Here is a 27,007-nt window from a genome sequence, read left to right as displayed (position 1 = left end):
TGTGCCCTACACATAGAATATTCACTGTGAACTAAGAATCCTCTACCTAACTGTAACTAACTGCCAACAACTACACACTAAAAATAGGCTAACCAACCCTACACTAAGAAATCTTACTACTAAGAACCTTAATGCTCCTAGAGTAACACGAATGCTAAATGCTATAATACTCCTACTCCTAAAAAAAATCTATCCTATAACCTAACCTGTAGCCTAAACAGAGCTGTGGCAGGGTGGTGGGAGCTGTTCCCGGGCGCTGTCTCTGTCCCGCAGTGGAGGTGGAGGGGAGTCGTGGGAGGGATGTGTCCCCGCGGTGGGCCCTGTCTCTGCCGGGCAGATGTTGATGCCCGGCAGCCCAGGGCGGTCCAGGAGGCGACGGGCGGCCCGGTGATCCTCGGCGTGCCCCGGCTGGTGGGCTCAGCTGCCCCTGGCTGGGTGCTGGCAGCAGCCTGGTGTTGCTGGGGGGGCTGTGTCGCAGCTGGTGGTCAGCGGGGGGGCCTCCTGCCCGGCTAGCACCTCCTCCTCCTCTTTGGCCCCTGCGGCAGGTCCACGAGGCACAGGGCGAGCTGCCCCTCTGCAGGGTCCACCTCCATGGGCTCCTCCTCCTCCTCCACGGGCTCCGAGGCGGCTGGGGCACTCTGGAGGAGGGCGGCGCGGCGGTCCCAGACGGTGGCACCCACCTTCCTCTTGATGCGCAGCGCCACCTTCCTCCTGGCCCACAGTCGCTCCGGCTGGCTCATGGCAGGCAGGAGTGGAGAGCGCGATCCCGGGTCGTGTCCCACCACCGGCCTCTTGACAGCTCTGGGACAGTGGCGCTGAGGTCACTGTTGACACGGGGAGGCCGTGGTGACGGCACACCTGACCCGCTCCCCAGTTGTGGGGGCCCTACCTGGCTGTGCCCCGCAGGGGGATGGTGGGGGCTGGAGGGTGCCCCTGTGGGCAGGGGACCATGGGGCTGCAGGCTGCTCTCCTTGGCCTCCTTTGCGTGGGCCCTCGAGCTTACTTGTGGGAAGAGCTGCTCTTGCGCCAGGGCGGTGCTCTTGGCCTCCCCGCAGGGGCTGTGTGCTCCAGCCCCTTCGCGGCCTGGGCCCCCTCTGCCAGAGTCGCTCCCGGCTGTCCCTGCCTGTGCTGGAGCGCTGGGGAGCCCCTGCTGGGACCAAGCCCTGCTGGCACAGTCTCCTCAGTGCCCAGCAGAGGGGCAGCCCCACTGCCCTCGACCTGCTGGCTGCACGCCCAGGCCACCCGGGAGGTGGCTCTCCTTCCTGCAGGGCGTTTTCCCACCACTCTTTCTTCTGACTTCCCCTTCCCACCAGCTTCTTGGGAATGGTTCCGGGCAGCACAAGACTTTCCTTCCCTTCATGACTGCTCAGCCTCTTCAGGAACCTCCCCTGTCAGATGCTGCCTGTTCTGCAGGAAACCCTTGGAGCTGTTAAAACACCAGTTGTTGTCAGGAGCAGCTTTTCAGGAGCAGCAGGAGTGTTCCGGAGGAGGAAAGGCAGGCCCTCCCTGGCTGTCTTTGCTGCCGAGTTTGTAGCCATCTGGTGCAGCACTGCAGCTGGGTGAGCGGTCTCACCGCAGCCCACGTTCGCCAAGGATGCTGCTGCTGCGTGACCACAGGCAGAGCCTGAGTTCCTCCAGCTTGTTTCCAGGCTGTGTGCATTGGAGTGCAGAGACTTGTGGCAGGTGTGCTTTTGCCCTCTTTGGTCCTTCCCTCGCATTTATTGCTATGGCCTGACGTAGCAGTTGTGAAAGACCAGGGCCTGTGCATGCCATGCCTGTGTGGTTCCCCCGGCCAGTGTAGACAACCTCTCTGGGAGCAGGGGGTGGTCTTCTTGTCTGGCAGCATGAGGAGCCGGCTGCTCTGCACAGGAGCCAGGATGCAGAGTGGTACGGCTGGGTGCAGATCAGGGCCCCGAGAGGGTGGTCAGGTCAGACAGAGTGCAGGGCTCAGCCAGCAAGCGTGTAGTGACGAGGCAGGGCCAAGGGCACACCAGGAAGCCCAGCGAGCAGGTGCTGCTCCAGGTCAGGCTCGCAGAGGCAGAAGACCAGGTGCAGACCGAGGTGTTGCACAACTGCAGCAGAGCGCAGGCCGGGGCCAGCAGTAATGCACTCACTGCAGTACTCACTCGTGTGCAGAGTACATGCACTCACTGTTGGCATGGAATTGACCACTGTTACATGCACTTGTGGGGTTGGGCATGGCTTTCCTGGGGTTTTTCGGGAGCCTTCCTGTAGAGCAGGGTGGGGTAACCATGACCAGAAACTTGTGTGCAGCCTTGTGGCCAGGGTACTGCCGGTGGTGCAAAAGTCAGGTTTCTTGACTCCAGGCCTGTTCCCTGGGGCCCACAAGGGATTGGCTTCCTGGAAGAGCTCTGCAGTTTCCATGTGTGGTGAGCGTGTAGGGGACGGCGGGGCTGGGCCAGCCCTGGAGGAGCTGTCCTGCAGGGGAGCCTCTGCTGGGAAAGGCTCCTGCCTGGGAGCTGCTGCTGCTGGGCCCAGCTCTGCTGGTGGGGGGAGAGCGACCTGTGTGACTGTCTGGAAGGGGATTGGACACGACAGCAGCTGTACAGTGAAGGCAGATCTCAGGGGAAGGGGCCGGGAAGGGAGCTGCCGTCAGCCCCTGTGGCTCTCGTGTCCTCTTCCTGCTGCAGAATGGCAGGAAGCAGCTCTGCCCCGGTGTGCGGCAAGGAGGTGTTTAACCGAATGCTTTCTGTTCAGAGGAGAAGGAAAGAGAAAGAGAAAGAGTTGCAGGAAAGAGAAGAGCTTCTTGGAGGAGAGTTTGGAGTGAGGAGAGAAGGTATTGATGATGAATTGTGAAGGCAGTGGGCTGAGGGTGTGCAGAGGAGAGAAGTGGAGTTTGCACCAGTGGGCTGCAGCTTAGGAAAGAGCGGGCGTGTTGGGTGGGAGCTGGATTAAGATGTCTGTGGAGATGAGCATGGCTGAGGAAGCCAGCGGGCTCACAGTGACGATGGTCACTTTAGGGTGGAGCAACCTTGGCTTGCTATCTGTTAGCAGTGGTGTGAGGTGTGCAGGGGTAAAGCAGCCCCTGGGAGGAGGGTGGCCTTGTGGAAGGTGGCAGCAATGCCAGCTTGTGTCTCTGCCTGCCTAAAAGAGCAGTGTTGCTCGCGAGCAGGGTGAGCAAAGGCCCCAACAGGCTCTGTGCTCATGCTTCCTTCTTCCACCCTTCCTCCCGCCCCCTCCCATATAAGAGCAGTCTGGACACAAGGGCAAAAGCCCTCCCAGCAGCCGCAGAGTGTGGAAGTCCTGATACGGACTTCCTGAGCACGGGAACCAGAAAAGGCTTCATCCTTCAGCCACTGAAGCCCAGGAAGATGGCATTACTTCTCATGTCGGGGGGTGGGCAGTGTGTCCTGAGGCGTCGGTTAAAAATGAGCAGAGCTCGTGTCCCACCTCAAAGGGCAGGCACCCTGGGCGGGGGTGTCCTGGAGCTCGAGGCAGGCGTCAGGACCATGTGCCCGCAGCACAGCAGATTGCTCTTTGGGTCCCGTAGTTTTCACTGACAGTCTCCCATCATGGGAATGAGCACTTGAACTGCAAAGACAAGTCACCCGTCCCCGCTCAGGGGGACGTCCCGGTGCCAGCCAAGTCAAGACAAGCAGGACAGCAGAGACTTTGCATAGAGCTCCCTGGGTTTCTTTCTGTGGGTGGACTGACTTGCCCTGATCCTGTGCCTGCTCAGTGGGACTGCGGATAGCACCACAGAACTGGAGAAAAAGACTTACTGGCTGTAATAGTCCAGAAGGACACCTGTGGCAAGCTTCATTAGCCACCCAGAAGTGTTCTCTAGCACTTTCCTTGTACCTCAGCTCAACTCATGGCCTCTCGGAAAGGGGGAGGAGAGCTTTGCAGCTTCACAGCAGGCCAAGAAAGAGGTGCTGAGAAGCAAAGGCGAGAAGAGAAAGGCACCTCAAAGCAAGGTTGCCTTCAGAGAAAACATCTTGCTTACAGCTTCTGTGGTCCCCTCGGAGAGCTTCAAGGGCAGGGACCGTGCTGCTGTGGCGGAGGTAGTGTTGGAGGTATGGGAAAAAAGGAGCCTAGGGTATTAGTCAGTCTTTCACATGTCCAGTTAACAATGAACAAGGCCTTGAAGGAAGGAGCAAGACAACACTATAAGGCAAGCAGATCAGGAAGCTCCCAAATAAACCTGAAGAGAACAAAAACAGTTGATAAAACAGGAGAGACCTACTTGAACTGCGGGTGAACTATCCTAATTGGCATAATAAAAAACCCACCCACAAGCAGGGAAGCCCCCTGCTGATCAAAGCCCCTTCCCCATAGAGCATGCGCAGGAGAAAAAGAGGATGCTGTGACTTCAAATGAAGATGAGACCTAACAGAAGCAATAAGAGTAAGGATGACTTCATGTAGTTGTAAACTATGCTGCTAACTGTTGCTTAAACTGTTCTAAAGTGTAAGCTGTGTAGCAATCAGGTGTGCTAGCTTTGTGGAATTACCACCTAGCACCCACCTCTGCGCGGAAATGAATTAAACAAATATCACGACTCTGTGTGTTTTCGGCTCATTGCACACCGGGTGAAAGAACCCTTCTTTGGGACAACAGTAGTCGTGTCGAGTGTGAGACATCAGAGCAGCTCTTTGCGCTCCTGCCTTAGGTATCAGCACTTAAAACCACCAGTGAATTCCCGCTAGCAGTCAGTAGGCATAGCAGCGCGGGAGTTCCCCCTGCCCCATGGTGCTGGACGCATTTTGTTGCCCTTTGCCTTCTCTTTCCCCTCTAATATCGTCACTAATGACCTGGATGATGGGCTTGAAGGCATCCTCAGCAAGTTTGCAGGTGACACAAAACTGAGAGGCGTTGCTGATATACCAGGAGGCTGGGCTGCCATTCGGAGGCCCCTTGGCAGACTGGAGAAATGCACCAAGAAGAACCTCATGACGTTCAACAAAGGGAAGTGCAAAGTGCTCCGGCTGGGCAGGAATAGCCCCCTGGACCAGTACAGGCAGGGGGCTGACCTGCTGTCTGGACACAGTCCTGGGCAACCTGCTCTAGGAGACCCTAGTTGAGCCGGGGGGGTTGGACCAGGTGATGTACCTCCAACCTCAGCTAGTCTACGCTAGTCTTGTGCTATCCTCCCTAACCTGCCAGCGATGTGAGTCAAGGTGGATTTCCCTCTACCCTTTGCTGGGCGGAGGGGAGGAGTGGGCTTTACTCTGCCTTGCAGGTAGCTCTGATTAGCACCGAGGGAGCACTGCAGGCAGCCTGGGGGTTTTTCCGGCTGCTCCCATTTCCTCGCCAGAGGGCAGTGCCTGCTGGAGCTGACTGCAGGCGGTTTTGTCCTCCCACCGCTTTTGCTGCAGTCATTTCTAATGGAAAGTGGCTCTGCTTGTTGGGATGGTTCTGAGTTCAGCGCAGTGGGCGTGCTGCAGGCCTGCTCTACAGCTGTGCCAGGCTGAAGGCAGAGCTGAAGCGAGAGCTCTGTTCCCAGCTGCTTGGCCTGGGCAGCTCGGGGCACGTGCAGGAGTGATGCCGGAGCGCAAAGAGCTAGAAACGGAGGTGAATAATGGCTGGAAATGGAGTTGAGAGAGGCCAGGCAGCAGGTGTCAGCAGTGTGGAGGATCAGCCTGTGCCAAGGAGGGTGAGAGGCCAAGCCTTGCCCAGGCAGCTGACCAGTAAAGCACCCCTCGCCCACGCCCAGCTGCCTCACCCTCTCCGCAAGCATATGGAGGCCGAGCTAAGCTGCGTGCTACTCACAGCTACCTATTGCATGGCTTGCCCAAGAGGACTCCTTTGTCCTTTGGGTGTGGACTCTGCTTGCAGAGTCTTTGCAGGAGGGAGAAGTTGTCCAGGAAAATCACCCAGAGGTAACTGGGCTGCAGAGCCCATCATGCTGCCCTTGGGCCCATGGCAGCAGGGTTGTGGTGTGGGCTCAGAGTGCGCACCTCCCCGGGCTGCCCACCGGGAGCCCCAGGGCCTTTGCTGCAGAGCTGCTGGCCAGTCAGTCCCCTCCACTCTTGGGGCAGCTCGTAGAGAAGTCGTCTAGCAGGGCTGGGAAACAGATGGATCTTCTTCCAGCTTAGGAGACATCCCACCCTTCCTCCTGCCCCCCTCCCATATAAGAGCAGTCTGGACACAAGGGCAAAAGCCCTCCCAGCAGCGGCAGGGTGTGGAAGTCCCAGGTGACCCCGTTGCAAGTGAGAGGCAACCTGTGGTGTCCTGAGGGACCGGCCCCGGCAGTGCAGGTGGAGGGCCCTTGACATTGTACAAGTTCAGCTGCTGCACAAGCAGGGCAGGGCACAGGGCTATGCCTCCCTGCCCACACCCTACGCGACCTGCAGTGTGCATGTGCCCACAGTGGGGTCTGTGCACACACCGCAGGCTGTGTACATGCCTATGCCGCGCTGCATGTGCTGTTGATGTGCACATGACGTGCACATGTGGGCCATATATACATGCCATGCCCTGTCGATGCACGCTGTGGTGGGGAGGCACGCAGTGTGGTGTGTGTGCACGTTATTCCCTTCTGCCCCTAAAAATCACTCTGGCATCTCTCACAGGCTTCAGAGCAGCACCTGCCTTTTTATTCCCTGCAGAGGCTGGTCTCCCCTTCACACAGCAGCAGTTGCTAGTGATTTCCCCTCCGGGGCTGCAAGGGCCTCTTCTTGCTGGTGCTAGGGAGGCCAAAGGAGAGGTGTTCAGTGTTAGGTGTAGGGACGTCCCCTTGGGTGTCAGGGTGCCTGGTTCACGGCCAAGCTCAAACATGCCCCGTCTCTGCGGTGGTGGTGCCAGTGACAGCCCCGGTGTCCCCAGGGCTGCAGGCCGGGGAAGGCAGGGCAGCACAGGCAGGAAAAGCCCCAGACCTGCTCAGACATAAGCACCAGAGCAGCTGCTCCTCGCTGTGAGCCTTGCAGGGGTTTTGCTCTCCCCTGTTCTTTGGCTTCTGCCACCAGGCTTTAGCCACCTCTAGCCGACGGTGGCTCTGCCTTGCTTACAGGGACTTGTGGCTGCAACGGCAGGGACAAGGTCACTCTCAGCCCTGCTGAGACCCTTTGTGCCCAGCCCAGCCCAGCCCTGCACCCCCACAGTCCCATCTGCACCCCCAGTCCTCAACTCAGGCCAAGCCCAAAGCAGTCGCTTGGGGCTCTGGAGGGGAACTCGCAGTCAAGGGCTAATGTGGGGCATTCCCTGGCCAGGAGAAATCAGAGGATGTCCTATGCAGCCCCATGGCTCTGGGCCGGGATCTTTGACCCGCTCCTGGATCCCCGGCGTTAAGCTGCGCCTGTCCACGCTGGGGCTGTGCACACTTACTGCTGCAGGGAGAGCTGCGCCGGTTTACGCTTTGGCTCCTTTCCCCATGCCTTCCAGTGGAGCTCGGTGTCTCCTCTGTTGCACAAGGGAGAAAAGTGTGTGTAGTAGCTTGAGGTGCCACTGAAGGAAGTATCCCTCCCTGCACAGCATGCAAGGCACCCGGGCACTCTGCAGCCTTTCTCAGCATACTCAGTCCTCGCCTGCTCTTCCCGAGCACGGGAACCAGAAAGGCTTCATCCTTCAGCCACTGAAGCCCAGGAAGATGGCATTACCTTTCATGTCGGGGGGTGGGCAGCATGCCCTGAGGCATCGGTTAAAAATGAGCAGAGCTCGTGTCCCACCTCAAAGGGCAGGCACCCTGGGCGGGGGGTGTCCTGGAGCTCGAGGCAGGCGTCAGGACCATGTGCCCGCAGCACAGCAGATTGCTCTTTGGGTCCCGTAGTTTTCACTGACAAAGTCTCCCATCATGGGAATGAGCAGCTGAACTGCAAAGACAAGTCACCTGCCCCACGCCTGGGAGGCAGGCCTGCTGCTCTGCACACTCGGCCCTTTCTTGCCTCTCCAGCTCTTCCCACCATGCTGCCTGGAGGCGTCATTCCTCCTGCTGCATGCAGAGGAGGCAGACTTTCTGGAGGGCAGAGACAGGCCCAGCAGGCAGCAGGAATCGCAGCCGCTGGCAGTTTTCCTGCCCCTTGCCCTCAGCCTTGCTCACAGCAATAGCCTGGGCCTAATGCCAGCCCTGAAAAGCCCTCCTGCTATGACCAAGGCCCTAGAAAGCACCAGTCTCTTTTCTCTCCTGGGGAAGCCTAACTTTTCCCCTTTCCAGGGGCAGCAGCCCGGAGACAGTGGTGTGAGGAGGGACTCAAGAGTAACTTGTGTCTTCTGCAGCAAGATCCACAAGAAGCCACGGAATGTGCAGGTCAACACCTAGCAAGGGCTCTTGGGGGAAGCTGTATCCACAGGGCGCCACGTTTCCACAGTGCCCTAGGACACAGTGGTGACATGGGGCCAGATCACGTACCTGCCCTGTGGTGCGATACCCTTTGCAAACAGGGCTTTCCGCTTTGTGGCTGCCTGGCTGAGCTGTTTTGCTCTTATCTTTTTTCGAGGCTCTCCCCTCAGTTGCTGGTAGCACCCTAAGAATACAGAGCAGGCAGAGTCTGTAGCAGCACAGCATGAGTGTGCTCTGCCCCCTGTGCTCTCAAGCTGGGCAGAAGGTGGTTCTGCAGCAGCAGGTGGTTCTGCAGCAGATGTGGGTGTGTTTGACAAGTTGCATTAGCATCCCCAGAGCAAGAGATGCCCTGAGCTTTGGCACATCTCACTGCCACAAGGAGCAGAGCACACCACTGCCTCAGCCCCATTCTCCACACGCCTCACCTCTCGGGGGGCTGCATGCCCAGGCCTTGCTGAGCCACGCTGGTGTCCATTCTGAGCCCAGGTAACTTCACGGGCGAAAGCCTCCTTCGAGCAAGGAGGCGCTTCTCAGCAGGACTCCCTGCAGGTGTGACATGAGACAGCTCTTCAGAAGAGCCTCTTTGAGGCAGCTCAGGCAAGAAGCACTTGCAGGGCTGCTCCGTCCTGGTAGGAAACAGTCTGTGGCAGTAATTCTGATTCCCTTGGAGTCCCGTTTCCCCGCAAGACTCACATCCTTTCTGACAGTGCTGGAAGGAAAGAGCACATTGGCTTTCCCAAGCAGCAAGCAGCGCCACAGGAGGGGCACTTTCCTATCCCAAGCATCACAGAGTAACTTTGCCTTTAATTCCCTGGCAATAAGGACCCAGGGGAAACCTACAAGCCTGTCTCAGGACTCATCCATTACTGTACCTCCTTTCTCACTCTCCTTTGACATGCCTCCTTTGAGCTGTTGTTGCTGGAGAGCCTTGAAGGGGGCCTCAGTGGCCAAGTGTGCTCGTGCAAGTTCACATCTGGAAACAAGAACACCACCAAAAAAGAAGATGACACGAGCGTCTCAAAAAGCCTTGCCGCCCACTTGCCCTCCAGCAAGACAGTGCCTGCCTTTGGGACATACGTGAAGAGCGTTTCGGAGCTAATGCAGGCAATGTACTCAATGCAAACATCAAAATGGCAGAAAGACCAGGGCACAGCACTGCCCCAGCCCCATTCTCCACACGCCTCACCTCTCGGGGGGCTGCATGCCCAGGCCTTGCTGACCAATACGGGTGTCTTCTTGCAATCCAGGTAACTTCATGGGCGAAAGCCTTCTTCGAGCAAGGAGGCGCTTCTCAGTAGGACTCCCTGCAGGTGTGACATGAGACAGCTCTTCACAAGAGCCTCTTTGAGGCAGCTCAGGCAAGAAGCACTTGCAGGGCTGCTCCGTCCTGGTAGGGAACTGTCTGGGGCAGTAGTCCCGATTCCCTCGGAGTCCTGTTTCCCCGCTGCACTTTCTGTCAGCACTGGAAGGAAAGAGCCCTTGGCACTACAGGCGAGGGAATGGAGTGCAGTGGGGCAGTGTCCTTCAGCAGATCAGCTGCAGCTTGGAGCACCAGGCTGCCCTGAGGTCTCCTTCCATTACAAGCCCCTGAAGGGTAACGGCTGCCACCAAACAGAGCCACAGGAGGGGCCGTTTCCTATCCCAGGCCTCACTTTGTGACTGTGCCTTTAATTCCCTGGCAGTAAGGACATAGAGGTGACCCGCAAGCCTGTCTCAAGACTCATCCATTACTGTACCTCCTTTCTCACTCTCCTTCGGCATGCCTCCTATGAGCTGTTGTTCCTGGAGAGCCTTGAAGGAGCCCTCAGTGGCCGAGTGTGCTAGTGCAAGCTCAGATCTGGAAACGAAAACATCACAAAAAAAAAAGAAGATGACACGAGAGTCTCAAAAAACCTTGCCGCCTACTCTCCCTCCAGCAAGACAGTGCCCACCCGTGGGACACACGTGAAGGGCCTTTGAGAGCAATGTGTCCAACGGAAATCTCTCACTGCCACAAGGACAAGAGCGCATCGCTGCCCCAGCCCCATTCTCCACACGCCTCACCTCTCAGGGCGCTGCATGCCCAGGCCTTGCTGAGCCGCGCTGGCGTCCATTCTGAGCCCAGGTAGCTTCACGGGCGAAAGCCTCCTTCGAGCAAGGAGGCGCTTCTCAGCAGGACTCCCTGCAGGTGTGACATGAGACAGCTCTTCACAAGAGCCTCTTTGAGGCAGCTCAGGCAAGAAGCACTTGCAGGGCTGCTCCGTCCTGGTAGGGAACTGTCTGGGGCAGTAGTCCCGATTCCCTCGGAGTCCCGTTTCCCCGCTGCACTTTCTGTCAGTGCTGGAAGGAAAGAGCCCTTGGCACTACAGGCGAGGGAATGGAGTGCAGTGGGGCAGTGTCCTTCAGCAGATCAGCTGCAACTTGGAGCACCAGGCTGCCATTACGAGCCCCTGAAGGGTAACGGCTGCCACCAAACAGAGCCACAGGAGGGGCCGTTTCCTGTCCCAGGCTTCACTTTGTGACTTTGCCTTTAATTCCCTGGCAGTAAGGATGCAGGAGGAACCTGCAAGCCTGTGCCAGGAATCCTCCACTACTTTACCTTCTTGCTTTCTCTCTCTAGCCAGGTCTTCTCCCAGCTTGTCCTCTGTAGCCGACTGCAGATTTCCTCTCATGCTGGATAAGAGGGGGCTAAAATCTTCCCTGGGAAGAAGATGAACAAGAACATGGAGCTGACAACAAAGTCGCACAAGGACCTGCTGTACACTTGCTGTCCAGCCAGAAAACACCAGCCTTTGGGAGAGGCGTTAAGAGCCCTTCAGAGCTAATGCAGACAGCGTGTGCAACGGAAACCTCTGCCTCCCACAAGGACGGGACCCTCCCGTTGCCCTCCTCCACTTCCCCAAGAGCCTCACTTGTCAAGAGGCTTCTTTCTGCTGCCCTGCTGCCCTTTTCCTTCCTTGGCCCCTTTGGCCTGGCCTGGAGAACGCCTCTTTCGACGGTGGTGAGGCTGCTGCGGAGCACTCCCTGTAACTGTGCACCAAGAAACCTCGTCAGAACAGCATGCTTGGGAGCTCTCCAGCAAGAGGGTGTGCAGACCTGCTCGGTCCTGCCTTGGGAGTTGCACGGTCCTTTACCTTCTCTCTGCTTGGATCCCTCGGGGCCAGGCTCTTTGGCTTTTCCCCCAGGCCCTGGCTTAATCTCAAACCTAGAAACAAGAAGACCCCAGCTGTGAGAAAGGACTCCACGTTGCCTTTGCCACTTGCGCGGAGCATGCAGGCTCAGAGAGGGATGAGAGTCCTGCACGGACTCTACTGTTCCAGAGCAGAAGGTGCAGATGCTTCAACACCGTGGAGGCCCATTTCAGGCAAGCACATGACACAGCCAAGAGCTCCTGCCTCGATGGGCCGAGCAGTTGCCAGGGGCTGGTCCCAGTGCTTTGCTTGCCTTCCCGGGAGCAAGGGTATGCTAACACAAGTCCTCCTGGCTGCCACTTCTGACGCTCTCTCCTCTCGCCTCCACAGAGGCCACAGAGAGCAGAGTACTCTCCTTTGCTCCAGTGTGCCTAGATCCATCCATGTGTGAATTCACATCTTGCCCTCCAGCTCGCTGGCACACCCTCCCAGATTCACGCTGTAGTGCTTGTAAAGAGGCCGCTCTGTACCCTCGGGTCGTCAGGGGATGTGCTGCTCAGCAGTGCGCAGGACACTGTGCCAGGACCGAGCTCTGCAGAGCCCTGCTAGACACAGCCTCCCACTGGGCCAAGAAGTCCCTCCTCTTCCTCTCCGCCTTGCTCCCAGAAGGTGGCCTTTAGGACACCTTTCCTTCCCTGGAGTCTCCCAACAGACAGGGCAATGCCCCACACGGGACCTGCATAGGTCAGGCTGGGAGCCCTTCCGTTGGACCAGCTAGTCTTGAACGAGCTCACGAGCGGGCAAGCTCTGGCAATGCAGCACCACCAAGCAGGAGCTGAGAAGCTGCTCGCTTGCTCAGCCACGGGCTACACAAGCAAACATACTCACGTTGGCAGCACACGGATCCCCCCAGGACGCACAGGAAACGCAGCAGCGTCTTTGCCTGATAACACCCAATATTCTGTGCTTGGGTTCTGCAAAAAGGACAGAGACACGGGAGGTGAGGCCAAGGAAGGGATCGCATTACTCACAAAGGCCACAAAGCTTTCTGAGGGTGAGAGAGGCTGCCTCAGGGAAACTCTGCCCCAGGGATGTCTTTCACAAACAGGAGCCCTGCATTGCAATGGAGAGAAGCTGCGCAGCTGTGCAGGAAACTAGCCTCTTTCCCCAGGCCTTTGGGAACAGGACGCTAGGCTGCAAAGAGCTTGGGCTTCACCGCAGACAGCTCTTCCCAGCTTCTGCTACGCTGCCGAGAGCACCAAAGGCAAAGAGCAAGGAGCTCTACAGGGAGCTTGCATTGCTCTAGGTCACGTCTCTCCCAAGTGCTCCGCAGCAGGTCGAGAGACATCACCTTGAGAGTCCTCTGAGAGGAGCTTGGAAGGACTCTCGGGAGCCCGGGAGACAAATCTCAACTTACAGAGAGGAGACTTTTCAATACAATTCCAGGGCCATCCACGGCAAGGAGAAACTCCTTGGAATATCTCATTGTGAGGCTCTTGTTTCGGCTCATCAGAAGACCGATGCCCTTGAAAACAAGGTCGTAATCCTCTCCGAGTCCCGCGCCCCAGCTGAACAGCACCACAATGTCATTCACGCACTCCTTCACTAGCTTCTCGGGAAGGGACGTCGCTGATGACAGCAGAGCATAGTCCAGGGGGACAATTTCAAGATCGTCTAGGAAACAGCAAAAGAGGAAGCCAGTTGGGTAGGGAGCAGCTGAAATACAGCTGGGGACAAGGGGAGACGTGGCCAGCTCCCATGGCCACAGGGAGGCTGCTGGGCCCACGCTGCATGCGTAGAAGACTGCACAGCAGCCCTCAGGGTTAGTCTGGCCACCACCAGCCCGTCCCCACGGAGCTGACCGTCAGATGTGCCAGCTTTGGCTGACCCCGCTCACAACCCCTGCACACTCCAACGCAAGGCCTCTGTGGCACACAGCCATCAACCAAGTCTAACTACAGCCACAGCCATGGCAGCAGGGAGCAGAAGGCCCAGGGAAATCTGGCCAGGGAGGGGCTTTGCACACACTCTTGCTCCCAGCTCGGGTGCAAGGCGCCTTACAGCTGACTTACACCCCCTTGGAACTGGCAGGAGGCTGTGAGAGCCAGCAGCAACACTGGCGTTTGCCTGCACAAGCTCTGGTGCAGTCTGCAGGGGCAGCACTGCTTTCCTCTCAGCTGGGGTAGAAACAACCGCTCCAAAACATTTCCGTCAGACTGCAGTCATCCAACATGGCCTAAGAGTGACTGGTATGGAGGCAGCTCCAAAGCAGGACAGGGGCAGACAGTCTACGTGCATGCAGTGCTAGTAAACAAAAGAATACCCCAACGCCCTCTCGAGAGGTCACTACGTGGTGGGCAACAGTTGGGCTGGGACAAGGTGAAGTTGCTCTCAGGCCCTTTGGGAGGAATTTGCGATGCCTCTCCGTCAGTTCTGCATTGCGTTCAGCTCCCACCCCAGACATGTCCCAAGGGGAAGCAACGGCTTTGCTCTGCCGCCTTACCAGGAATGTCTCTGTTGACATAGCTGAGCCCATGAGTCTGTGCAACTCTCGGAGACAGGTGAAAGCGCGGGATAATCACCTCCCTGTTCACCTCACTGCAGTGCTTCCTCAGGACATAGAAAATGCCAAGCACATCGAGGGCCACGCCCTGGCACCCAGCGAGAAAAAAGGAACAAAGTGCTTTCAGGTGGGCAAATGGACTGAGGAGTCAGCAGGGCCAGAAGATGGTGCCTTGTTCCTCAGGAGATGGTGCCTTGTTCCTCTGGAGGAACAAGGGGGCTGGAGGGGCACTTGGAAAGCTTTGGAGAAGACGCCTTTGGGAGAAGGCCAGATTTTGTCCTCTCCCTCCTCTGCACCCTCTCAATGGTATGCAAAGTAAAAGCTGAACAAACGTTCCTGAGGGAAGAGACCTTCTCGGCTACGTAAGGGCCAAGGGGTGGCCTGCAGTGGAGTCAGCCCTGCGGAGCGACCCAGGCTTTGTGCTTGGTCTTTCCTTTGCAGCAGTGAGGACTGCAAATGCCCCAGAAAGGGGTGAAGCCTCTCTTCTCCCACAGCTGCCCTGGACCCTTTGGACCAGTGGACAAAGGAGCTGCTCTGTCACACCCTTGTGCACTTTGGGGACCTTCTCTCTTCTTCCCAAGGAGGGGATGCACAGCGCCACTGTGCATGGGGCCCGGGGCTGCCAGCGCTGCTGAAAGCATCCCGGCCAGAGGGGAGGAGCAGGATGACAACCCACCTTGTTCAGCACAATCTGCTGTAGCATGTACTCCGACACGCTCTCCCAGATTCTCACGACCTCTGAAAAGCAAGGGAAACACACATCAGGCTCTGAGCCAGCCAGCTCACCACGTTCGGCACGTACCCAGCCAGGACAGTGACAGATGCAGGTGTAATCACGCATGCAGCAGAATAAGCACACGCAGGACGGGCTGCAGAGGCCAGGTTTTGGCTGCCTCTGGCCGCAGAGCGAGCACAGGAGAGGGCTGGAGCTCAAAGAGAGACAGCGGAAGGGTTTTGGACAAGGCCATGCCACCATCTCACATCTGCAGGGGGAGGGTGTGCCCCAGCTCCAAGCAGTGACTGGACTCCCAGAAGAGAAGCCAGGCAGAAAGTGAAAGGGAAGCGGCTGATTTCCAGCGCGGGCGTTTGAGGCGGTCTCCCAAGCCCCAAGAGAGGTGCACAACCCCTCCGCCTTCTTCAGACAGGAGTCCCCTTGCCTCCCGCTTTCAGGTGCTGGTCTCCAAGGGCAGCCCCTCTCTCTGGGGAAAGGTGGCCATGGATTTCCCCACGGCCAGAGGACAGTGCTGTGCTCCACAGCAGCCTTGGGCACCAAGAGCATCCCCAGGGGTCTCCCCACAGGGCCCAGCTCCCCCGTATTCGGTGCCTGCTTCCACAGGCTGCTCACGGCCACCTGAGCACCTCCAGCTCCTTGGCCCAGCCACGACTGCGGGTGGCCAGTGGCCCTGTGAGGCAAGCAGTGACCCTCAGTGGCCGGGACTCCTGCCTGGGGAACCAGGAGGGCAGGGGCAGAGCCAGGCCCTGCACCCAGGAGTCCTGGGGGGCCACCTCGATCCCTGATCCGCACGGGGCACTCAGGCAGGCTCCCATGGCAGCCACCAGCCCTCCCCACACAACGCTGGTTTGGGAGTTGGTGTCCTACACGATCGCGCTCCTGGAAGAGCCCCTAAGGCCTCACCATCAAGGCTGAGTAGCCTGAGCGCTGGCAGCTTCACAAACGGGAACTGCATGGTTGTGCCTGTAGTTCCCGCCTGGAAACTTCTCCTCCACTCTCCTCCTCCGCTGCCTCCTCCTCCTCGGCACTCCAGCGCAGTGTGGGGAGGGCTGGGCACACCCTGGGCAGAGGGGAGGTGTCACTGTGAGGTGGGATATGCCACAGTGACCTCAGACTGTGTCACAGAGCGTGTCACAGAGGGGCTGCAGGGATCCCACCCCCAGACCTTGCTGGTGTGGGCCCTACAGCAGTGAGGGCAGCTGCCCTGGGTGGTTTAGGGTGCTGCCCCCACCCCACCACCCCCTGCCCCAGGGAGCTCTTTGCTAAGCCAGCAAGGATCAGCGCCAGCATCGGCCTTCAAGTCCTCCCTCACAGGCATCACATGGGGCATCTGAATGCTTGCGGGTTGCAAACATAGACATGGGTTCAAGGGGGACCAACAAATGGGTACCGCGATGGTTCAGACACGGCTTCATGGCCCAGCTCCCATAACCGCAAAGTGCTGCAAATAAGGACAGTGTGTCAGAGGGGAAAAAAAAATCATCATTCTCGGCTTTCCTTGCTTCTCTCACACCTTCCCTGGGCATCAGCTACAGGTCACTACTGAAGACAGGGCACTGGCTCTGGGGCACAAGGACGCAAGTGCCCCAAAGGGTAGAGGTCAGAGGTGGGACCTACAACAGAGAAACTCTTATTTACCACAAGCCCGGGCCTACTTTGGATCCCAAAAGCCCAGGCAGCACAGGTTGCCTTCCGGCCAGGCAAATGCCACTTGAAGAGGAGATAACTTAAAAAAACAAATTCTGTGTCTATTTGTCTACATGACTAAGAGTTCCAGCTTGTCCTTTGATGGACAGCAGGAGAGAGAACAACCGGGAACAACGTCCTTCCTCTACACGCACACACATACACGCACTCACACACACACACAGACACTTCTTTTCTCTCACTGCACACCACCCTCCTCACCCAAGAAGCTGCGCAGGAAAGAAGGAGGCATTCCGGAGAAATGCTCTAACATGCAGAATCTCAGGAGTGAGCTGGCAGCAACTGCAGGATGGTTCACAGCAGCAGCATGGCCACTCCTGCCACTTTGGGAGCATCAGCCACTCTGTCCCCTCATCCAGGTCATTGATGAGTAAGTTAAACAGCATTGGAGCCAGTGTTGGGGTGCACCGCTAGTCACTGGCCTCCAGCTAAGACGCTGTGCTACTGATGACAACCTTCTGAGCTTGGCTGCTCAGCCAGTTTTCAGGCCACCTCACTGTCTGCTCAGCTAGCCTGTACTTCATCAGCTTGCTTGTGAGGATGTTAGGAGAGCCAGTGTCAAAAGCTTCCTTTTGCTGCTACTCACAGTCTTATCTTTTGCAGCTACACAGTCCCATTCACAGGCTGGCTATGCTGCATACCCAGGCGTGGCATTGTCTGCTGGTGCTCTGCTAATAGCGGTCACTCTTCAGCATAGGGGGAATGGCCATCCTCAGCAAGGGAAACCGGGCTTCTCTTGTTTGGAGATGAAGACCCCTTTAAATTGGATCCATTCTTTCCTCAGGAACGTGGTTTCCTCATGCCTTTCTCTTGTTTGACTTTCAGCCACAGCAACTGGTCTGAAAAAGGAGATTATACTCTTCCCGCCCTCATTCCCACCCCAATAGCTGCTGGAGGGACAGCACCGCAGGGCACAAGCAAGCCCAGGCCGTCCCTGGAGACCATCAATGACAACCTCCTGATACAAGTTGAGAAAGGAGCCCCTGGGGAGAGCGGCTCTGCTTGACCTTGCACTTACCAACAGTGAAGGGCTCGTTGGGGATGGGAAGGTCAAGGGCAACCTTGGCTGCAGTGGCCATGAGATGGTGGATGGGGTTCAGGATACTGAGAGGAGGGAGCACGGCAAAAAAGCAGGATCACAACCCTGCACTTGAGGAGAGCAGACTTGGGCCTCTCCAGGGACCTGCCTGGAAGAATCCCGTGGTGTGACTGCAAGGTGGGAAAGGGAGGGTCGGATACTGGCGTAGAGAGACTGTCAAGGTTCATGAGGGGTTAAGCAGCATAGATTTAAGAAAGAATTTACCCTCGAATCCCATGGTGTGACTGCAAGGTGGGAAAGGGAGGGTCGGATACTGGCGTAGAGAGACAGTCAAGGTTCACGAGGGGTTAAGCAGCACAGATTTAAGAAAGAATTTACCCTCCAAACTGCGTGGGGAGCTCTGGGAACTGTGGACAAGGTGCGTACCTGCCTTTCACTCATTACCTTAATTAACAGCTGAGGAGTACAAGCAGCTACGTTGTACTACATCTATAGAGTACATTATAACATATAGGCCAGGAGTACAATGCGCTTTCCCCATAGTGCAAAATTTGACAGCCGTGACGACAGTCACTGCCAGGGGTTGTCCCACGCTGATTCTTTGCACTTTCCGTCGTGCAGTACTTGGAGTAGGCTCATTAGCTTGTAGACGTTGGGTTTGATGCAATGATTTCCCCTCCCGACTGTCCGGGTTTAGTCAGATCAGGCACCCACACAGCACACCCTGTAGACCCCAAACCACCTGGCTGCTGGGTGGGCTGCAAGGAATCTCCTTCCGGGATTGTGAGGACCCCTATCCGCTCATACATCCGTTGGGCTATTTGGTCTCCCTGTGTACTTCACAGGGCTTAGGAACCAGTGTAATGGATCGCAACCTTCACCACCTCAAGCTAATTCAAGTCAATGACCCCCTGCAATGATATCCACCCCCCTGGACAGCTACACTATTGCAGGGCACCAAGCAACCATACTACCCTTTATGTATGGCGACCGCCATCCCCATGCTCACAAGGTGACAGCTGCCTGGTTCCAGGGTTATTTCTTTGCGTGGCAATCACAGAGCCAACCCTGAACTCCCGGGCATGGCTTGCATGGGGTGGTAGGCTTGGGGGGCGCAGCCGGTGCACTCTAAGCACCTGTGGCCCCCTTGGCACATTTGAGCATATTGGGTAGAGCCATGTGGTGGGCGGTCCCTGAGGCAGGCAGCTGCCTGACAAATGTTTTTACTCCAACCCCTGAGGGTACCAGGAGGGGACAGTTGGCACAGTTGCTCTCTGAGCAGTCTGTTCATTTGCCCCTTGCGGGTGGTGGGGTATCACACAGAATCACAGAATCGTTTAGGTTGGAAGGGACCTCTGGAAATCATCTATTCCAACCTCCCTGCTCAAGCAGGGTCCTCTAAAGCATATTGCCCAGGATCACATCCAGACGGGTTTTGAATATCTCCAGGGAAGGAGACTCCACTACCTCTCTGGGCAACCTGTTCCAATGCTCTGTCACCCTCATAGTCAAGAAATTTTTTCTCAGGTTCAGATGGAACTGCCTGTGGTTCAGTTTCTGCCCATTGCCTCTTGTCCTGTTGCTGGGCACCATGGAGAAGAGACTGGCCTCATCCTCTTGACACTATGGGATATGTGATAGGTCCAGGCTAGTCCTTGCTCTCCAGCCCAATTTTGAATGCCGTTCCCTGTTAAAGGAGGGCCCCGATCCCTTTGGATTTCCACCAGCAGCCACGTAACCCAATCACATCTTCTAACACTTTAATGGTGTGAGGCTGGGTAGCTGCAGAGCAAGAGTGGGTGTACAAGAGACCAGAGCAGGTTTCTCCAGTGGTCAGGACATATCTATGCTGCTGGCTTTCCAAGAAGGGTCCAATATAATCAACTTGCCACACCTCCCCAGGCTTTTGTCCTCTGCGGATATACCCCTTTTGGGTCCGCAACTGCTGTGGAGCTAAGCGGGTGCAATGCTGCCTGGCCCCATTTGTGCCACTGGCAGATCCCCCTCCATGCACACTGCTGGCCGGGCAGTGGGTGCTGCTGGTCCCCGCCGCCCTCTCCAGGCTGCCTGCTGTGCTCCCCCACCCTCGAGGGCTGTGCATGCTGCTCTGGCTGAAGCTGCAGCTACTGCTCGAGCAGCTTTGTCCACCTCCGCTCGCCGTCCACCTCCCACCATGGTATGCCGGCTTGCAGCAGGTCTCGGAACATAGTGCCGCAACTCGCCCTGTCTCTGTTTCATGTTTACCTGCCTCTTTCCTGACTTCCCATCTCTGCTCACAGAGGACACCGCTGCTAGCAGAGACAGCGGCACTGCCACTTCCCCCACGGTCACCGGCCCCCGTCCCTCACCCCCCAAAACAGGGAGCACCATCGCTTCAAAAGGTTGTTTCACAGCACCTGACTTTGGACCTAAGGTTTTGCTCGTGGGGATCCAATCCAGTCAACTCGGCGGAATAAATGCCAGACAACATTCCGAACTGTCACAGCTAGTTTATGCCTGCTGCAATAGTAGTCCACTTGGTGAGCCAGCCATCAATGCCTGTGGCAGTCGGCCAAGTTAAACGTGCTGCACCCAGCACCCAGTCCATTAGGGAGGGGGAAACGCTTCAGTTTTGCTGCTGTGGGGTATGGAGGGTGTTGCACAGCCTAGGATCCTGGGGCAGAGCCCCCAGCCTATCAAGCTCCTCTCTAGTAAAGTAAAAGGCATCTGCCCCATCACCCCACAACCTTAACAGGCACTCAAAGAACCCTTCACAGGGCTGCTACCTGTAGCACCCTGCATATCCTGCACCTCTCATGCTTTACAATTGCAAACAGTTGTGGGCCCTTGCCAGTTGGCTGCATTTGCTCCGGTAAGCTGCTGCTCTGCCACCAGCCGGGCAGCTACCTTCCTCTCAGGCTCTGTGTCTGACTCTGAACTGTGGGCCTTGTCAGGGTCCCACATATTGCCACCCCAGGTTTCTGGATCCCCATCTGCTTTTTGCACCAGTGCCCGCACCACCAGGGGACAGACATCTCGCCGCCCCCTCTGTCACCACCAGCGATGTGCAATGCAGGCAGCCACAAGCAGCACATTGGTGCTCGAGCTTCTCAGCTCGATCCATGGTTGCAGTAGGCACATGGGTGCTCCAGCTTCTCAGCTTGAGCCGCGGTTGCATTTGCAACCTCTGGGGTCAGCTGGCGAGCGTCCTTAGCAGCTTCAGGAGCACTTTCCAACGGCCCAAGTCGCTGGACACAGCAGTATCCTGCTGACTACACCAAAGGTGTCCGCAAGGCAGGAAAGGGAGGGTCGGATACCAGCGCAGACAAACACTCAAGGGTCGCGAGGGGTTAAACAGGATAGATTTAATAAAGGATTTGCACTCCAAACTGCACAGGGAGCCCTGGGGACCACACGGAGGGGTTGCTCATGGGACGTTGCTGGATGTATGGCTCGGACACCCAGGCGGGACTCACCTCGTACCCAAAGGCCCCCTCTTATCGACTACAACTATTTCCTATAGTTCTATTCCTATACAAATATATTGGCATTCGGCATGGTCTGGTGTAGCAGAAGGTAAAACTCCGGAGGGCAACAAATGGCCATCTCCTCCAGGTCAGCTTTTAGCACAACATAAGTCTCCATCGAGCTGTCTTCAGTCACAACTTGCCAGCAGCAGCCTGCCAGCAGAGAGCAAGTACAGTTCCGTCTTCTCAACAGCACACTCAGGGATAACTACAGTTTCACTACCTGGCTATGGTAACAAGACTCGCTCTTCAACAGACGCGCACCTTTCTCCAGCTTTAGGAAAGCATTCACCATCCATGAGACTCTTGTTCTGTCCTTCTTTGTCAAACCCTTGGCGAGTGAGAAGTAGCTCAGTCACACAGCAAGAGCCATTTCCTCTTCCTCATTCAGAAACAAGCGGGGAAACCTTGGACTTTCTACAGCAGCCACAGCCAAGAAACACAGAGGGACAGAAGGCAGAAGCAAGGAAATATGAACCTAGGCTTAGACACCTCCACCTCCAACAGCAGTGCACACCTCAGTGAGAGAATTACGCTCTGGCTTTACCATCTAGGTTTAGGCAAGGGCCTGGCAGAAAGCAGTAAGGACACTGGTGTCGAGGAATATTGGAAACACACTGAAAAAACAGGCTCTAACCTGTAGAGCACTTGAAAACGCTCTCCATGCAGGGCTCTGCTCACCTCCTTTTCCTTCCTCTAGCAGGGACAGTGCCCATTCCTGGCCACCCACTTACCTTCCTCCTTAGCAAATGCAGGACAAAAGGAAGCTACCAAGAAAGCGCTACAACTCTACCTATCACAGAAGCACAGAACCACAGACTGGTTGAGGCTGGAAGGGCCCCCTGGAGATCATCTAGTCCAAACCCCCTGCTCAAGCAGGGGCACCTAGAGCACATTGCCCAGGACTGCGTCCAGGCGGCTTCTGAATCTCTCCAGGGAAGGAGACTCCAGAACCTCTCTGGGCAACCTGTGCCAGTGCTCAGTCACCCTCCCAGTCAAGAAGATTTTCCTCCTGTTCAGACAGAACTGCCTGCATTTCCGTTTGTGCATTTCAGGTCTCATCCTATCGCTGCACACCGCGGAGAAGAGTCTGGCCCCATCCTCTTGACACCTTCCCTTCCGATACTTATGCCCACTGCTCCCTGCTCCCTGCTCAGTCTTCTCTTCTCCAGGCTGCAGAGGCCCAGCTCCCTCAGCCTTTCCTCATAGCAGAGACACGCCAGTCCCTTCATCAACTGCTGGACTCGCTTCAGGAGCTCCATGTCTCTCTTCTGCTGGGGAGAAGCTGAGGCCTCACCAGGGCTGAGGAGAGGGGGAGGATTACCTCCCTCGACCTGCTGGCAACACTCTGCCTAATGCGAACCAGGACAGCATTGGCCTTCCTGCCCACAAGGGCACAGTGCTGGCTAGTGCTCAACTTGTTCTCCACCAGGACTCCCCCAGGCCCTTCTCCGCAGAGCTACCTTCCAGCAGGTCAGCCCCCAGCCTCTACTGGACCATGGGGTGTTTCCTCCCTAGCTGCAGGACCCTGCACTTGCCGTTCTTGCATTTCATGAGGTTCCTCTCCACCCATCTCTCCAGCATGTCCAGGTCCCTCTGAATGGCAGCACAGCCTTCTGCTGTGTCAGCCACTCCTCCCAGTTTAGTATCATCAGCCAACTTGCTGAGGGTGCACTCTGTCCCTACATCCAAGTCACTGATGTGCAAGTTAAACAATACTGGGTGCAGCATTGACCCCTGGGGGACACCACTAGCTACAGGCCTCCAACTTGACTCTGCGCCATTGATGACCGTTCAAGTCAGGATGCCTCCAGCGGGTGCATACAACCAGGGGAGACAGCATGCAACATGGCTATGGAGGATCCTCTTGCACCTCTTCTGGGAAGCCTGTGTGCTTGACTGGCTCTCTCAAATGCCTGTATACCAATGCACGCAGCATGGGGAATAAGCAGGAAGAGTTAGAGATCTGTGTGCGGTCGCAGGGTCATGATCTCATTGCAGTGACAGAGACATGGTGGGATAGTTCACATGACTGGGATGCTGTCATGGATGGCTATGTGCTTTTTAGGAAAGACAGGCCAGGAAGGCGAGGTGGTGGAGTTGCTCTTTATGTGAGGGAGCAACTAGAATGTATGGAGCTCTGCCTCGGGGTGGATGAAGAGCAAGTTGAGAGCCTATGGGTAAGGATTAAAGGGCAGGGTAACATGGGTGACACTGTTGTGGGGGTTTACTACAGGCCACCTGATCAGGAGGAAGTCGTCGATGAGGCCTTCTACAGACAGCTGGAAGTAGCCTCACGATCACAGGCCCTGGTTCTCATGGGAGACTTCAACCACCCTGACATCTGTTGGGAAGACAGCACAGCTAGGCACAAACAGTCAAAGAGGTTCCTGCAGAGCATTGATGATAATTTCTTGACCCAGGTGGTGGAGACGCCAACAAGGAGAGGTGCAATGCTAGACCTTGTACTAACGAACAAAGAAGGTCTAGTTGGAGATGTGAAGGTTGGGGGCAGCCTTGGCTGCAGTGACCATGAGATGGTGGAGTTCAGGATCCTGCGAGGAGGGAGCAGGGCAATGAGTAGGATTGCAACGCTGGACTTCAGGAGAGCTGACTTTGGCCTCTTCGGGGACCTACTTAGGGGAATCTCCTGGGGTAGGGCCCTAGAAGGAAGAGGGGTCCAAGAGAGCTGGTTAATATTCAAGCGTCACTTCCTCCAGGCTCAGGATCAGTGCATCCCTCTGAGGAAGAAGTTCAGCAAAGCGGGCAGGAGACCTGCATGGATGAGCAAGGAACTCCTGGCCAAACTCCAGCAGAAGAAGGAAGTCTACAGAATGTGGAAAAGGGGACAGGCCACTTGGGAGGAATACAGGGACGTTGTCAGAGCGTGCAGGGATGCGACAAGGAAGGCTAAGGCCCAGTTGGAATTAAATCTGGCAAGGGATGTCAAGGACAACAAGAAGGCCTTCTTCAAATACATCAATAGCAAAAGGAAGACTAGGGAAAACGTGGGCCCGCTGCTGAAAGGGGCGGGTGCCCTGGTGACAAAGGATACAGAGAAGGCAGAGTTATTGAATGCCTTCTTTGCTTCTGTCTTCACTGCTAAGGCCAGTCCTGAGGAATTCCAGACCTTGGAGACAAGAGAGGAAGGCTGGAGAAAGGAAGACTCTCCCTTGGTTGAGGAGGATCGGGTTAGAGATCTTTTGTCCAAACTTGACATCCACAAATCCATGGGCCCCGATGGGATGCACCCACGAGTGCTGAGGGAGCTGGCGGATGTTATCGCTAGGCCTCTCTCCATCATCTTTGAAAGGTCCTGGAGATCAGGAGAGGTGCCTGAGGACTGGAAGAAAGCCAATGTCACGCCAGTCTTCAAAAAGGGCAAGAAGGAGGAGCCAGGAAACTACAGGCCTGTCAGCCTCACCTCCATCCCGGGAAAGGTGATGGAACAGCTCATCCTGGAGGTCATCACTAAGCATCTGGAGGACAAGAAGGTGATCAGGAGTAGTCAGCATGGATTCACCAAAGGGAAATCATGCTTGACCAATCTGATAGCCTTCTATGACAGAATGACTGGCTGGGTAGATGAGGGCAGAGCAGTGGATGCTGTCTACCTGGACTTCAGCAAGGCTTTTGACACTGTCTCCCATCACATCCTCCTAGGTAAGCTCAGGAAGTGTGGGCTAGATGAGTGGACGGTGAGGTGGATTGAGAACTGGCTGGATGGCCGAGCTCAGAGGGTTGTGGTGAATGGCGCAGAGTCAAGTTGGAGGCCTGTGGCTAGTGGTGTCCCCCAGGGGTCAGTCCTGGGTCCAGTCTTGTTCAATGTATTCCTCAATGACCTGGAGGAAGGGACAGAGTGCACCCTCAGCAAGTTTGCTGATGATACTAAACTGGGGGGAGTGGCTGACACACCAGAAGACTGTGCTGCCATTCAGAGGGACCTGGACAGGCTGGAGAGCTGGGCGGAGAGGAACCTCATGAAGTTCAACAAAGGCAAGTGCAAGGTCCTGCACCTAGGCAGGAATAATCCCATGCACCAGTACAGGCTGGGGACTGACCTGTTGGAAAGTAGCTCTGCCGAGAAGGACCTGGGAGTGCTGGTGGACAACAAGTTAAACATGAGCCAGCAGTGTGCCCTTGTGGCCAAGAAGGCCAATGGGATCCTAGGGTGCATTAGGCAGAGTGTTGCCAGCAGGTCGAGGGAGGTGATCCTGCCCCTCTATTCAGCCCTGGTGAGGCCTCACCTGGAGTACTGTGTCCAGTTCTGGGCTCCCCAGTACAAGAGAGACATGGCACTCCTGGAGAGAGTCCAGCGGAGGGCTACCAAGATGATTAGAGGGCTGGAGCATCTCTCCTATGAAGAAAGACTGCAAGAGCTGGGCCTGTTCAGCCTGGAGAAGAGAAGATTGAGAGGGGATCTCATCAACGTGTACAAGTATCTGAAGGGGGAGTGTCAAGAGGATGAGGCCAGCCTCTTCTCCGTGGTGCCCAGCAACAGGACAAGAGGCAATGGGCAGAAACTGAACCACAGGAAGTTCCATCTGAACCTGAGAAAAAACTTCTTCACTGTGAGGGTGACAGAGCATTGGAACAGGTTGCCCAGAGGGGTGGTGGAGTCTCCTTCGCTGGAGATATTCAAAACCCGTCTGGATGTGATCCTGGGCAATATGCTCTAGGTGACCCTGCTTGAGCAGGGAGGTTGGACGAGATGATCTCCAGAGGTCCCTTCCAACCTAAACGATTCTGTGATTCTGTGATTCTGTGACAGCCCTCTGAGCTTTGCCATTCAGCCAGCTCTCAGTCCACCTCACCAGCCACTCATCCGTTCCACACGTCCTGAGCTTACCTAGGAGGATGTTGTGGGAGACAGCGTCAAAAGCCTTGCTGAAGTCCAGCTGGACAACATCCACTGCTCTGCCCTCAGCTAGCCAGCCAGTTGTCCCATCAGAGAAGGCTGTCAGGTTGGTTAAGCATCATTTCCCTTTGGTGAATGCCTGCTGAATACACATGTAAACCCAGGCCCTGTTCTTTTCACAGCCCTCTTTTCTCCCCTTTCCCAGAGAGGACAGCTTGTTCAGGCCCATGACTTCAAGCTGGACAACAAGAAGTCCACTATTCACATGTTCCTCCAAACGACTGAATGCTGCGCTACTGCAGCACAGCACAACAGCAGCTAACACCCATCTCCCTTCCCCATCAGTTTCCCCAGCCAGGCCCAGAGCCCTCCCTCTTCCCAAGAGGGGAGAACAGCACTGCGCAGAAGCGGCACAGAAAGCAGCTGCTCTCTTCCTTGCACGCTGCACCTGCTGCCCTGACTCTGACTAGCCAATGGGGTTCTCATGGCTCCAGGCCTTTCTGCACCCACCCTGCTGCAACACTGCCTGAAAGCACCACTCGGGCTCACCTGAGGGCTCTCAGACAGCCCCTGCCCCCTGCCACAGCCCAGGCTTCGGTGCCCAATCCCCTTCCAGAGAGTCACACAAGCCCCCCAGCAGAGCTGGGCCCAGCAGCAGCTAGCTGCTCCCAGGCAGGAGGTTGTCTACAGTGGCCGGGGGAACCACACAGGCATGGCACGCACAGGCCCTGGTCTTTCACAACTGCTACGTCAGGCCATAGCAATAAATGCGAGGGAAGGACCAAAGAGGGCAAAAGCACACCTGCCACAAGTCTCTGCACTCCAATGCACACAGCCTGGAAACAAGCTGGAGGAACTCAGGCTCTGCCTGTGGTCACGCAGCAGCAGCATCCTTGGCGAACGTGGGCTAGGGTGAGACCGCTCACCCAGCTGCAGTGCTGCACCAGATGGCTACAAACTCAGCAGCAAAGACAGCCAGGGAGGGCCTGCCTTTCCTCCTCCGGAACACTCCTGCTGCTCCTGAAAAGCTGCTCCTGACAACAACTGGTGTTTTAACAGCTCCAAGGGTTTCCTGCAGAACAGGCAGCATCCGACAGGGGAGGTTCCTGAAGAGGCTGAGCAGTCATGAAGGGAAGGAAAGTCTTGTGCTGCCCGGAACCATTCCCAAGAAGCTGGTGGGAAGGGGAAGTCAGAAGAAAGAGTGGTGGGAAAACGCACTGCAGGAAGGAGAGCCACCTCCCGGGTGGCCTGG

General features: G+C 56.5%; 2 protein-coding genes across 2 annotated transcripts in view; one reads left to right on the top strand and one right to left on the bottom strand.

Annotated features, from left to right (window-relative positions):
- LOC138061812 (coiled-coil domain-containing protein 81-like) overlaps positions 1-27,007 on the top strand; it is a 96,095-nt gene that overhangs the window by 45,790 nt on the left and 23,298 nt on the right. The gene's annotated exons all lie outside the window — the stretch shown is intronic.
- LOC138061816 (uncharacterized) lies at positions 6,535-13,017 on the bottom strand. Its single transcript, XM_068915840.1, has 9 exons — positions 12,767-13,017; positions 12,238-12,323; positions 10,818-10,918; positions 10,283-10,400; positions 9,976-10,076; positions 8,665-8,782; positions 8,309-8,423; positions 7,288-7,362; positions 6,535-6,650 (listed from the first exon to the last, which is right to left on the bottom strand). The coding sequence occupies exons 1-8, from the start codon at positions 12,857-12,859 to the stop codon at positions 7,312-7,314; spliced, it is 783 nt and encodes a 260-aa protein (XP_068771941.1). The 5' UTR covers positions 12,860-13,017; the 3' UTR covers positions 6,535-6,650; positions 7,288-7,311.

This window comes from Struthio camelus, chromosome 21 (genome assembly GCF_040807025.1).
Source record: "Struthio camelus isolate bStrCam1 chromosome 21, bStrCam1.hap1, whole genome shotgun sequence".
In the NCBI taxonomy this organism is placed as follows: Eukaryota; Metazoa; Chordata; class Aves; order Struthioniformes; family Struthionidae; genus Struthio; species Struthio camelus.
Note: the sequence above shows the minus strand (reverse complement) of the source record. Positions and strands in the feature narration are given on the sequence as shown.